The 14,585-nt window shown below is 49.0% G+C and overlaps 1 protein-coding gene across 1 annotated transcript in view; it reads right to left on the reverse strand.

Annotated features, from left to right (window-relative positions):
* RTN4R (reticulon 4 receptor) overlaps positions 1–6,470 on the reverse strand; it is a 109,237-nt gene extending 102,767 nt beyond the window's left edge. The window contains exon 1 of the mRNA XM_081892439.1: positions 5,777–6,470. Coding sequence (XP_081748565.1) covers positions 5,777–5,798 — 22 coding nt within the window. The 5' untranslated portion in view covers positions 5,799–6,470. The remainder of the gene's footprint in view (positions 1–5,776) is intronic.
* Positions 6,471–14,585: the final 8,115 nt, after the last annotated feature.

Below are 14,585 nucleotides of genomic sequence, written 5' to 3' on the forward strand. Positions count from 1 at the left end.
ATACTAATACAGTACTGTACTGCTAATAATACTCTAGCAACATCTGGCAGGCCACAGGTTCCCCATCCTTGGACTGTAGGTTTTTTTCTCAGTTCCTAATCCCACCAGAGGGGATCTGTGGAAGAATATATTCCTTTAGGAGAAGCCATAGAGTGAACAGATGTTCTGTTTGACAGTGCCTCACATCTGGGGTGTGATCACCATCTTGCAGAATGCATGGCTTGCTGAATGTCAGAAAACCTCTGTAGGCTCCCATCTGAAACTGTAGCTCAGCAGCCAACCTTTTCTCCCCAGTGTTTTTTCCTTTCTTTCTTTCTTGCTATTGTATATTTAAAAACAAAAACATCCAATAGAGACTAGACACAAGCCCACACTCTCCAGAGCAGTAGAACATCTGGGAAGGTTGATGGTGCAACCATTCATGAGAACTACCTTTTCTCTCCAAATAAGTCAGTCTGCCCCCCCCCCAAAAAAAATTCACTTGCAGGAGAAGGGAGGAGGTAGTTGGAATGAAATAGTGGGATATCACCACAGCAGTTATAGCTGATGACCTGAAACAGCGGTTCTCAAACTTTTTGGGCCACCCTTAGTCCCATGAACTTATGCCCAGTGCCCCCTACTTCACCCCATAAAAAACCATTACAGTGGTACCTTGGTTCTCAAACTTAATCCATTCCGGAAGTCTGTTCCAAAACCAAAGCGTTCCAAAACCAAAGCATGCTTTCCCATAGAAAGTAATGCAAAACGGATTAATTTGTTCCAGACTTTTAAAAACAGTCCCTAAAAGAGCAATTTAACATGAATTTCACTATCTAACGAGACCACTGATCCATAAAATGAAAGCAATAAACAATGCACTGCAGTCACACAATCAATCAGTCAGTAGCTGAATTGGGTTCCACGCAGTCACAAAAACAAAACGAAAAAGCCGCAAAAACAAAAATGCAAAATAAAACTCAAAACAGTAATGTGGCACTCAAAACGGAGCACGTTCGGCTTCCCAAAAAAGTTCACAAACCCGAACACTTACTTCCGGGCCGGGTTTGCAGTGTTTGGGTTCCAAGTTGTTTGAGTACCAAGGCGTTTGAGAACCAAGGTACCACTGTATTCAGAATAGCAGTTTGCACAACCCGCTAAGGGAGATAATAACACAATAAAATTCAAAACAGTAACAATTAATTGCACATTTAATCAAAATCCAATTAAAACGACTTCTTCAACAAAGCCAGCAAAATTTATGAACTTGATCCAGCGGTACCAGCTTTTCAAAGCCTGATAGTTGTTTATATCTCCAGCATCCCCCTGCTACCCACTTTCCTCTTAGCACCCCCTAATCCACCACCTCCAGGGGGAAGTAGCCCCCACTTTGGGAACCACTGATCTAAGACGTAGGGGTCTGTTTCACACCTTGATCATCTTTTCCCTTTGTAATATCTCTCTCTCTCTCTCTCTCTCTCTCTCTCTCTCTCTCTCTCTTCTTTCTTTCTCTCTTATTTATTTCCACAGCCCCTTTCCATTAAAATGTTAATTTTGGCTCTGGAAAAGTTAGAGGCAAGGAGAGCACAACAGCAGCATCAAAACCAGTTGCAGGAAGCAACAACAGCTCAAGTACAGTAGCAAGGGGCCTTCAAGTGCTTATGTATAAGTCACCTCCCCAAAATAACCCATTCCCCACCTGTAAAAAGCATGCTGTGTCGTAAATCTAAACATCCAAACGAAGGAGCTTCACAAGCAAACACAGAAAAGAAATCAAATCTGGAGGAAGGGAAAGTACTGTAGTATTGAAACAAATCATTCACACTGGATGATCATAAACAGGAGAAAGGCCTGATTCTGCTGGCAGGAATCAATCAGAAGAGTTCAAGGTGTATTTCCCTAAGGAGGGAATCCCAAAAAGGCAGTGTGATTTAGTGGTTAGAGTGTCAGACTAAGACCTTGGAGACCACAGTTCGAATCCCCATGCAGCCAGTAAGCTCACTAGGTGTGATCTTGGGCAAGTCACTGCCCCTCTCAGCCTAACCTACCTCGAAGGGTTGTTGTGCGGATTAAAAAAAGAGAGAGACGCTGCCTCCTTGGACAAAAAGTTAGGAGATAAATGCAATAAATGCTTTTGCACCAGCTATTGAGACAACTGTGAACCTTTTTGCCCCCCATTACAGTGCATTTTTATTTAACTGCCGTGGTTAATACCACACATTGCTACAGTACACCTGAAATAAAGACATGACACAGGAGAAAACACACCTGCAGTAAAACAAAACTTATTTCGTATAATAATTGATTCTGTACTTTTTACTACTTTGTAAATTTTTGTTCTGCTACTAATTGGAGGAAGGCAACAAGGTTCCACCTGGAACTGCCCCCACACAAGGATGTTGTAGCTCCTACAGGGAGCAGAAACCTCTTCGTGCATTTTATTAAACGAATCCTCAGGAGAATGAATTCTGTGCTCTTCTTTCAAGCTCTAGTGGAATATAGGTGTCAGCACAGCCCTGTTTGTGTCTCTGGTTCTCCTTCAGGGGCAATTTAACAAGAGTGCCAACAAGGGCCTTTTAATCCTGTAAAATGAGCCAGTCAGGACAACCTCCCCTCCCCCCCCCCAATTGAATCAACACATATCAAGTACTGTTGGTGGGAACATACAGAAGGGCCTGTGGAACTCTCTGCTTGACGTTAACCCTCTGGCTCCCCCTGTGGTGACTTTTCATCACTGCTTCAAAAACTTTTTGATGTATTCTTTTCGGGGGGGGGGGAGATCATTTATATGAGAATTGAATATAACAACAACAATGACCACATTTTCCTGTTCCATTATATATGGAGAGAGGGAGTTTAGTCCAGGGGTTCAAATCCTTGTTCAGCTATGAAACTCACTGGAAGGCCCTGGGTCAGTCCCTGTCTTTCAGCCCAACCAACTTCACAGAGTTGTTGTAGGGATAAAATGAAGAGGAAGAGGACCACCTTGAGCTCCTCGGAGGAATGGTGAGATATAAATGTGACCGGTAAATAAATAGTGTCACAGTTCTTTCTTGGCTTCTGCGAGACCCATCAAAACGAAACTCCTGGGCTGCTTGGTAGCTCATGTTTATTTCAGTGGAGCTCGTCTAGGCAAATGTGCCACAAATGCTGCCTTGTGGTCCCCATTATGCCACCATTCCAGGCATCCAAAACCTGCCCCTGTGGCCAGCCGCCGCCTCTCCTCCGGGTTCCGGGCAGTGCTGCCTCTGCAGCCATCTGATCCCCACGGAGCACAGGTATTTGAGCAGACCTGGAACAAGACTCATCTCCCTGCAAATGGCAACCCCCTGCACACACAGTTCCCTGCCGATAGCCAGATGCCTTCCGCGCCGATTACATCGGGGGGCATCATTACCCAGTGGAACGAAAGCGACGCCTAACCTACAGAACATGATTTCCTCACTTTGCATGTAATTTCACACACAAAGCCTTAATCCAGTTTAGCGCCTTGATTCCCCCCCTTTAAAAAAAAAAAAAAAAATGAAGCTGAGCAGAGGAGCAATTAGCTAGTGATGCTTTGAGCCAGCCCTGCTCAACAGTGACACCCCACTCCCTTTTTCCTTCCTCACCCCACCATTTTTCCCAGGACCATCACAGTGGAGATCAGATCTGCAGGGGCTGGAGGAGGATGAGATGCCATAATCCCCTCTTTCCCCCCCCCCCCCATTCATCCTTTTCCGCCCAAACAAAGAGCTTTGGTGCCTTTTGAGGGTGGAGAACATTCCCCACCAACCCCCCAAGAAAAGAATACTCCATGCCCCCTGGAAGGTATTGTACATAGGAATCTGCCTTATCCTGAATCAGGTCATTGGTCCAGCTAGCAGTGGCTGCCCAGGATTTCAGACAGGGGATAATCTCAGACCCAACCTGGAGATGCCTTGGGGCCAATTGAACCTTCCATATGCGTAAGAGGCACTCCCACCACTGAGCTACAAACATAGAAAACCGCCTTAAACAGAGCTAGGCCATCTAACTCAGTATTCCCAACACTGATTAGCAGCAGCTCTCCGGGGTTTCAAGCAGGGGATGTTCCTAGCCCTATCTGGAGATGGTGGATATTGGACCTGGGACCTCCTGGGTGCAAAACAGGCAATTCCACCACCAAACACAGAAAACAACCTTAAACAGAATCAGATCATAGATCCAACACTGACTGGCAGCAGCTCTCTGGGGTTTCAGACAGGGGGCATTCATTCCCAGTCCTGAGGATTGAACCCAAAACCTGTATGCAAAGCAGGTGTTCCAAGGACCAAATATATATCGTTTTAGTTACGAGACAACCCGGAGGTGACACACACAACCCATTATAAATGCACACTCCCATTAACAGCTCTGTCTAATCAGATTGCTCTTGCCTAGATGGAATGTCACGTTATCCCTGCGGTGTTCAGACAAGCTCTGGGAAACTTTGGCCAACTCCATGGAGCTTGCAGCGCAGCTTTCTCCTGCCAGGGAAGGAAATGCTGCTAAAATACTTGATGCTCTGGGTGGCGGTGGCAATACTCCTAAAATGGCCATGGGGTCTTTTCCACTAACACCTTCCATCATAAAGTTGCCCCTTTTCGACCCAGGAAAGGAGCGAAAGATTGCCTCCCGCATCCACACGCCGAGGAAATGCACCGCGGGGGGGGGGGGCACGCGGAGGGACCACTGCCCGCCCCCGTCTTTCCACGCTGGCCAGGCAAGAGCGCCTCTGCAGACACCTGCTGGAGCCGCAGACCGTAAGGGCCTCTGGGGGGCGCTCTTGAGAAGCCCATGAAAGATACGGGGCCGAACCTAAAGCAAGCCCCTTCAAGCGGGAGAAGGAGGTGGGGTCTGAACTGGCAAGCCAGGAACTTCTGCATCTCCAAAGCTATTTTTGAGGGGGGCAAAATGCTAACCCTTTCCTCTCTCTCCACCTGGGGGAGATGTTGTTTCTCTGACAGCCAAGCTGCCCCAAACTGGCGACTAGCATAAAGAGCTATTTTGGACACACACGCTAAACAGCATTTCCTTTCATTGGAGGCCCTTGACTGCACCCCATGCCATCTATTCCACCTCTCCTCAACCTGCTTTGGGGTCCGAGTTGAAAATGATTGAGATGGAGTTCTTTCTCCCCGACAGACATATTTTCCCCGGCAGACACTCCCCCCTGCAATAGCACAAAAGCCTGGCATGGAGAAGGGAAGACAGAAAGACGATGATAATAACCCCCCGCTCCGCGCGCTCAAATCCAGGCGCAACGCGCCGTCCGGTCTACATTCCTTGTAAACGCGCCAACGTCGAACTAGATTCTCCTCTACACACAAACACACGTCCAGGGAGGAATTCTGCGCCAAGCGGGGCGGGGGAAGGGGGGGGAGAAGCGAAGGTCCTTCAAGGGCGGGGTAGGTCCCGCGAGCACACCCCCCCCCCAAAGAAAAGACACAAACACACCGTCTATCCTCTCCGGACTTTCAGCAGGCGATGGCAAGTTTCCGTAGCCTGCCTCTTTGAAAAGGGCGCAGTTGGCAAACGCTTCCCCCCGACGCCCCTCGCCTTAAGTTAGACGGCTCCCGCCTCCCTCGAAGTTGGCCCCCGCCGTCCCCCCTCCTTCCCAGAGCTTCCACGGCCGGCGACAGACAAAGTTGCCTCCTCGGAACTTCTCCCCGCGCCGCGCGCAAAGGAAACCCCGACAGCCACACTCTTTCATCTCCCCTCTCCAGCCCATATTTGTGTGTGTCCCCACCTAAAAAAATTATTTTCCCCTTTGTGTCTCTTCCTCCGTGCCGTCACTTACCTTCAGCGATCGCCCTCTTCATTTTAGGGGCTCGGGAAAGGCACGGCTCGGAGGGCAACGGGGGGGACGCAGCGGCAAATCCTTCCCAAAAGAAACGCAGCGGAGCCTCATGCAAACTTCCACCCGGGCGCGGGCACGACGACAGCGATGCTGCTGCTGCCTTTACCGGCGACAAGCCCGATGCCCGCCTGGCTCATCGGGCTAGCGAGGCGGAGCGCTCCTGCGGCCGGAGGAGCCAGCATCCAGGCAGAAGGGACTGAGGGAGGAGACGCCCCGCGCGCTGTGGCTCACACCAACGCGCCGGCGGCTGCGACGCAGGAAAAAAGAGGCAGGCGCTGGTTCCACCGAGCGCGTCCGCCCTGCTTTGCCTCGGCTCCGCTTCTGCTAGTCTTGCCCTCCCGGCGTCAGGGTGGGGAGGAGCGGGTAGTTGTTTTTTTGTATGGCGAGGCTTTCCCAGCTGGGAAAGGGCGCGCGATCCGGGGCTCGGAGAAGGAGGGACGGCGGCGCTGGCGAGGCTGGTTTCGGCTGCTCCGGCGGGGGGACTGAAAGGTGATGAATGTTTTATGGGATCATGTGGTTTGACGTGAGAGGAATCGGCCTAGATCGGATTTACTGGCTGGAGGAGGTAGAGGGAGAGGGAGGAGGGAGGGGCCGCCGCCGCCGCGCGCTCCAGCGAGGGGGGCGCACGCGGAGCGCGTTTGGGAGTCCTGCAGAAAAACGGGGAGCGCTTGGCCGGAGCGGGCTTAGCTGTGGCTAGACGTCGCTCTCCACCACCACCAGGGGCTTGCCTGCGGGGAGACGAGGGGGACAGCGGCACCTGGCCCCCACCCACCCACAATACACGCGCGAGATGTATGGGTCCCGGGAGCCTCTCTCCAAAAAGAAATCACTTCGGACTTGTTCGGAGGCGTGTTTGAAGATAGGAGAGTGCGAGGAAGACCCTTCAGGACTATGACAGGGCCCCGTTCGGGCTGGAAAAGGGTTCGGAACTGATGGAAGGTGCGGAGGGGGGGGGGTGAAGAAGAGAAGACTGCAGCAGCGATGTTTCTCCCGGCCCGGGTCTGTCCGCGGCAGCACGCTGGCCTAGGCGACGAGGCTGGCAGCTCATTCCTGGAGGGACGGTGCCACCTATAGGACGCCGAGGAGAGAATCCGGACTGACTGTGCAGGGGGGCGGGGGCGCGTCGGAGTGCGGGCGCATCTCTCCCTTCTGCTTCAGAGAATAGACATCTCATTCTTGCTTGTGAAGCGAGACTCCGTCCTGGGAGGCATCGAGCACACTCCACGCCCACCCGAAGACATTCCCACACCCGCATTTCCCAATGGTTCCTACCCTGGATATCTGACTCTCTCGAATATCGGTTCCTCACACTTCTGGGACAGGGTGACGCATCCCTCATCACCCCCCTCAGCGCTTGACACGCGTGAGACCCATTTTGAGAAGGGGTGGGGGGTGGGGTAAACAGAAGGAAATGGTTGTGTCCTCAGACACACATACACAGGCCCCCCCCCCTCGCGTGCCTTATGCTTGATATGCAAGCTCTAATCCATATTAGTGATTTGTTGGGACAACAAAACCAGCAGCTTGAAATGGGAGTTAATCTAGATTAATCTGCTCTGAATAGGGACGGGGACTTTCGCTCTTAACTCTCTGTGTCTTAATGTCCTCTTATCGCACCACACTGATTTGAAAGACTACACAGCGAGGTTTTTTTTTACCTGCTCTAATTCACCTCTTGGGAATACAGGAGCTTGAGGCAAAAAGTCCCGACTTAAAGGGGACCTTCCTCTGATACGATGGTGCCTGGTGCCCATTGGTTGTGGTAGGGCAGAAGACAAGGAGCCCAACATTAGGGGGAGCCAGAGAGCATAAGAGACGGGACGAACAAAGGTGGGGCCAGTGTCAATAATAGGTGGGGGCAGCTATTTCTAATTTTGTCCCCATCCTCCCCACTGCTGAGTTCGACAAGGGCCACACTGAGACTGAGGAGGAGGAGGAAGAGGAAGTTGATGGTCAGTTCTTCCACTCCCCCAAGACTGTAGGCAACTAAGAAGCAGCACTGTAGTGCTGCAGAGTCATGGGAAGTCAAAGCCCTGTGATTATTTTTTGCAGCATGATCCCCGTATCTTTTGAGGAAAAGCTTCGCTATAAATGCAGTCAATCAGTTATAAGATATCAATGCGCATAGGGTCACCTCCTGAAGCTTACATACTCCTGCCCCACAGGGTAAACTTTGGACCACACAAACACCCATGACACCCACCCCCTTTCAGATGCTTTGGCATGCTGCCCAGTCCAAAGGATCCTTTCCAGGCAAGCCGCTCTCAAGATCGATGCCCCCATGCCACTGACTGCCAAGACCTGCAAATAAGAAGGTGGGGCCTTTGAAGCCTCCTGCTGCTGGTAGGGATGCCTGGGGTGAGGTGGCTTGGATCACAGCATCAACACTCCAACAGATCTTGCTTCTTCCATTCATCACAGCTTTCGTTCTATCACAGAGCAAACTCTGTGTCTCTGTGTCTCCAGCTTCCAGCCTGATTCCAGCTCAGCTCAGTTCACACACACACTGATGGCTATTGTTCTCCAAGAGAGCTAGACGATTAGGGTGGTGGGAAGGCTCACCTATTAGCCCAAAGGGCACCATTACGTAGCTGCAGCTCTTGTAACCTGGCTGCTTCTTTGGGGATACTGATGAGGACACCTTAGTGGCCAGCTAAGGTCACTGCCGCAGGTGGCGCTGTGGGTAAAACCTCAGTGCGTAGGACTTGCTGATCGTATGGTCAGCGGTTCAAATCCCCGCGGTGGGGTGAGCTCCCGTCTTTCGGTCCCAGCTCCTGCCCACCTAGCAGTTCGAAAGCACCCCTAAGTGCAAGTAGATAAATAGGTACCGCTTTATAGCGGGAAGGTAAATGGCGTTTCCGTGTGCTGTGCTGGTGCTGGCTCGCCAGAGCAGCTTCATCACACTGGCCACGTGATCTGGAAGTGTCTCCGGACAGCGCTGGCTCCCGGCATATAGAGTGAGATGAGCATACAACCCTAGAGTCGGACACGACTGGCCTGTACGGGCAGGGGTACCTTTACCTTTTTAAGGTCACTGCATTACAAGGAACCTTGTCTATTTCAGCAAGCTCCTCTTGATTCTCAAGCTCACTGGGTATCCAAAGAACTGGAAGACTGACACACACACCCCCAACCCACAACAATAGCACAAACATAACATGCATTCAAATCCAAGAAAGATACCAGCTGGGATGAATATTTCAGAAGGCTTGTTGAAAGAGGAACGTCTTGAGCAGTTACTGAAATGCCAATAGAAGGAATGCCCACCCCCACCCCCCAATATGCAGTGGGAGGATGTTTCAGAAAGCAGTTACCACCTTACTAAAAGACTGGTTCCAACATCATACAGAGCAGACTTCCTGAGAGGATGATCTCTGTGAGATACTGTCTCCTGCAGAATACAGTGTTCAATTGGGCATATAAGGAATGGGGTGAAATTTAGGTATCCTGGACGATATTGGGCTTTGTATAGCAAACACAACACCTTGAACTTTACCTGATAGCTATTTGGCAGTCAAGGCAATTGCTTTAGCGGCTCCATATGTGTTGGCCATTTTCTGTCCCAGCTGCAGCATCTGGGCAGCCCCTCCCCCACTGAATACCAAAAGAGCGTGCTGGATCAGGCCAACGACCATCTAGTTCAGCATCCTGTTCTCATAATGGCCACCCAGATCCCTGCAGGAAATCCAGAAGCAGGATCCAAGCACAAGAGCACTCTCCCTGTCTTTTTCAACTGTGGAGGCAGAGGCTTGACATCTTGGCTAGTAGTCATTGATAGTCCTCCAGGAATTTGTCTAATCATCTCGTAAAGCCATCTAGGTTGGTGGCTATTACTGCCTCCTGCAGAGGCAATTTCCATAGCAATTTCTATGCCCTGTATAATAAATAATAATATATTTTGTAGAAGTCCTTCCTTTAATCTGTCCTGAATCTTCCAGCCTTCAGCTTCACTGAAGGTCCAAGTGGGAGATAAACTTAGAGCATAAAGCTCATTATTCTCCACTAAACTAATACATCATTAAAAAGCTCAAATTTTCAATGAACTGATTGTCTTTCTTCCCCAACTCACGCTACGTTATCAAAAGAAATTGGTCACGTAAGCAGTGTGTCCCAAACTCTCAGAAGCCACTCATCGATGGAGGGCAGATTAATCTTTTTCCCATCTAAAACTCCAAACCATACAAGCCACAATCAATAAACGAACCATTGTTTCTCAGTCTTCAAGCAAAGCCATACGTCTGACATCGTGAAATAAAAGGACTCTTGGATCTAGCGGCTGTGTGTGCCCTGAAATGCTTTTGATTTCATTTACAACAGAAACACTGTTGCTTGTGAGTTGAGAACATGACCGAAATATGTGATATATATATTTGCTCTAAGGGAACGAACATCTCCAGCAATCATCCTTCACCGCGTGCGGATTCTGTTCCACCTGAACGATGCTAAATATCAACTGAGCAGAATTTTCACGGAGGAAAAGGCTATAAATGGCTACTAGCCCTGATGGCTGTGCTCTGCCTCCATGGCCAGAGGCAGGAAGTCTCCTGAATCCCAATTGCTAGAAGCTACAGGAGGAGAGATGGCTGGTGCTCATGCACCACTTCCGTGTTTCCCAGAAGAGCCATTTGATTGGCCACTGTGAGATCTCAGGATGCTGGACCAGATGGACCACCGGCCTGATCCTGCAGGACGCTTCATATGTTCTCCATTTTAGAAGGGAAAGAAGCTTTCCTAAAAATTCATACACAGGTTGTTCCATGTACGGATGTGTTGGGTTGAAATAAACGACAGACAAATGACAATACCGGAACTCAAGGTGGCTTACCCAAATGAAACCAGCATGAAAAGCAAAAATGACGCTGCCGACATCGGATGCCATACGTCCAGATTTCTCTGACATTTTTTTGCCGATTTTCTCCTGGACACTGCTTTCGGATGCAATATTCTGGTTATGTCCAGGAAATTCCAGACATATGGCAGCCCTAAACTAGATGACGCTCAGGGTCCCTTCCAACTCTATGATTCTATGAGTCTCTATGAGTCTCTGTGCTGCTGAACCAGGGCCCTCCCCTGGTTAAGTGTCCTTTGCCAGATTTGAGAGCCCAAGCAAATACCCAACCGTCCCGCTTTCTGGAGCCAGCCCTGCTGTGAGTTAACCCACAAAAACGTCAAGGTTTCCCAGAGATTAAACATAGCTAATCTGGTATGGCACATCACAGCTTTTGCCAGGGAAGAGAGAATGGGCCTAACCATAAGCAGCACCTAGCTGGGGAGAGGACGACAGCCAGCCCCGAGATATGAATAAGTGCTAATTGAATTCTGAGATCAGGGCTCAGCCAATGACGGCATCCACTGGAAAGATGCAGATTTTTAATATTATTTTTTTAAAAAAGCTAGCTTTGGAAGGCAAACAGATTTTTTGGTTGGGAGGTGAAAAGATGTGAGGGCCCAGAAATAGAAGAAAGGGGTAGGCGGAGTGTTGAGTGCCTGCTGTCATCAAAGGAAAGTATAGGGCACTTTTTGTGTGCGGGGGGGGGGGGGGAGAGGGTGGCCAACCTTGCATGCAGATGTGACACAAAGCCCAGGTTGGTGGGACAATCAGAGCATGCTCCGTTGGCCCCAGAGGAGAGGGAGGCGGGAAGACACACCGCTTGTGCATCACTGAAGAAAAGGCATTGTGATTATATATATATATACATATACATACATATATATATATATATATATATATATATATATATATATATATATATATATATATTCTGAGCAGAGAGGCACAGGATGTGACTGGATCTACAAAGGAGGGACATGAAAGCTGCAGAGAAGGTACCAAACTGGACTGTGCAAAGCAGGTCTTATAGACAGGCCAGGGATGAGTTGGAAATGCAGGTATGAAATGCTAAGAGGAAGCCAGGCTTGGGTTTTGCTTAAACTGCACTGTGGTTGTACAGTGGTACCTCGGGTTAAGAACTTTGCTTCAGGATGAGAACAGAAATCACGCGGCGGCAGCAGAAGTCCCCATTAGCTAAAGTGGTGCTTCAGGTTAAGAACAGTTTCAGGTTAAGAATGGACCTCCAGAACGAATTAAGTACGTAGCCAGAGGTACCACTGTATATGATGCGTTCCCCCACCCCTGTGCACCTGCCAGTTCAGCCTGGGCTGTTAGGCAGAATGGGGCAATAGCTTGACAATCTCAGCCAGCCCCTCCTGTAGGGATGTGTAGAGATGCTAGGAGGGAGTATATCTTACCTTCTTCATGTTTGTGACTTCAGCAAAGTGCATCCCTTTGCAGCTTAAAAGGGAAGGTTAAATAGACTGGTTTTAGTCTTTTCATTTAAGTAGTCCAGGATGCTCTAAGGCAGACTGGATTCTCCTGGTATTTCCCCCTTTTCTCCCCCATAAAACAACAATCACACAGACAATCTTGCAAAAAGGTAAAAACTGCATTTACTCCCTTGGAATACTCATTGAAGATGAACAGATACAGCAGCTTTGTTCAGGCAGTCTTAAAATAGTAATTCAGTTACAAAGACATACTTAAGTCAAGCTTAAAATGGAGTCTGAGTTGCAGCTCAGGCTTAGCCATTTGTTTCTTCTCAACAAATATCTTGGTGATGAGATGAAGCGGTCAGAGTGAGAAGAGGCAAAAAAAGAGGATGTATCCAGGCAGGTAAGAGAATATATATATAGCTATGCCCTCCCCCTGTCAGAGCACAGCTGGAGTGACTCTCAGAGCAATCTCTAGCAAAGTTACAGGGAAACTCTGTGAGTTTCAGCTCCCATCATGTGCCTATCTAGCAAACATGCTGCTGCTTCTTCTTTGGCAATCGCTCGTAGCCGAGTGAGATTGTCTTCCATAAACACAGTTTTAAAAGTGAGTCTGCAAGTGATTGTGGAGGCCAATTCTGGATCCACACGTCCTTCCACAGTGGGGACATAGGTTTCCGGGTGGGAGTTGATCACAGTGTGGATTTGCCAAGTGTGCCTTCCTCTTAGCACATTTCTCCCTTGTGTCCCTTGAGTTCGAGTCTTCAAAGCCCATGACAACTTTGGTAAAGGCTGTTCTCCAATTGGAGCACTCGCAGGCCAGTGTTTCCCAGATGTCAGTGTTTATACTACATTTATTAAGATTTGACTTGAGAGAGTCTTTGAACCTCTTTTGTTGATCACCAGCATTACGCTTTCCATTTTTAAGTTCGGAACAGAGAAGTTGTGCCGGAAGATGATAATCAGGCATCTGCACAACATGACCAGTCCAACAAAGTTGATGTTGAAGAATCATTGCTTCGACACTGGTGATCTTTGCTTCTTCCAGTACATTGGTATTTGTTGGTTTGACTGCATTGTCAATATCCCACACCTCCACCTGACTGTCTTCTTGCTTACAGCCAGGGAACAGCGCTGCTGCACTCAGCTCCCATTGGGACATCCAGTTCCCTGCCGTGAGGACAGGATGCCGGACTAAATGAGCCATTGATGTGGTCCTGTATGTTCTTCTGGTGTTCTTAATGCTTCTGGAAAACACAGGTGGGGAAAGTGCTCCTGTGTTCGAGTCCTGCTTGCTGGCTTCCCATTGGTGCATCTGGGTGGCCACTGGGAGAACAGGATGCTGGACTAGGTGATCCACTGGTCTGATCGTGCATGCTCTTCTTATGTTCCTACATCCTTCCATCCCTACTCACCAACACCAGCAAATCTGCCCCAGGAAGGCAAAATAGGCCCAGCTCCCACCAACAGAGCCAGCCATTCCAGAAATCCCACTTCGTACTGGAAAAAAATAATAACTTACATTTGCCTAATGCTTTGTCAAACTGCCCAGGATCTCAGATTGACGCTATCAGGTTTATAAAATGGCATCAGCTTCAGACGGTGAGATATTGACATGTTGCCTGTATTCATAGCTCCATAAAACTATTTTACAGTGATATAATAACCCTAAATATGGCCTGTATTGGCAAGTGTGGATTTGCAACTGTGGGTGCTTTATCCATGATGAAATACATACCACCACCACCCCATTCCTACCCACCCCCCAGGCATCGATACAGGATTCTTGATGGAGTCAAGTAAATAGCCACTTTCCTTCAATATTCCTCTCTCTGCTGTGGGTCGCAAACACATCAATATAGATCCATTGCCGTCTCTCTAGAATGAGGCATAAATCAGGGGGGGCAGTTTTCCCTTGAGAAAGAGTGTTTTCTTATTAGAACAGTGGAAAGCAAGATCTGGGGTGTTTGCTAACAAGTTTCATAATCTGCAAGGCTAATGACAGCTTCATGCCTCCCCCAGAAACCTTTGCAGGGATGATTTGCATCTCTGGGCCAGAAAGGGGGGCTGGAGACAGGAGAGAGCAATAGTTTTTGTTGTTGCCCATCCTGATCCCGTTGATGTAGTGGAAGGAGGGGCACACCTAGCATAGGCTTCAGGGTTGACAGAGGTTCTTAAGAAGAGAGTTACTGGGGTTTGCAAGAGGGAAGTGTGACTTTCTGCTGGGCTCCCTGGTGGATTGGCAGAACAAAGAAATTCATCTGCCCTTGCTTTGCTGCTCATCAAGGCTAAAAGCCAGGTCTAGCATCAGCAGCTGATGAAGACCTGCCTAGTCTGCACCCTCTAAAATATTGGTGCTTACCTAGTCTCTCCCCCCCCCCCTAAAAATTCATGCTCCTGCCATTTGGAGGTTAAGAACATAGGAAGAGTCTGATGGGTCAGGCCAAACAGATGCCCCAAAGAGAAGCTCACGAACAGGATC

The sequence above is a fragment of the Podarcis melisellensis genome, assembly GCF_964234715.1.
Source record: "Podarcis melisellensis genome assembly, chromosome: 16".
NCBI lineage: Eukaryota > Metazoa > Chordata > Lepidosauria > Squamata > Lacertidae > Podarcis > Podarcis melisellensis.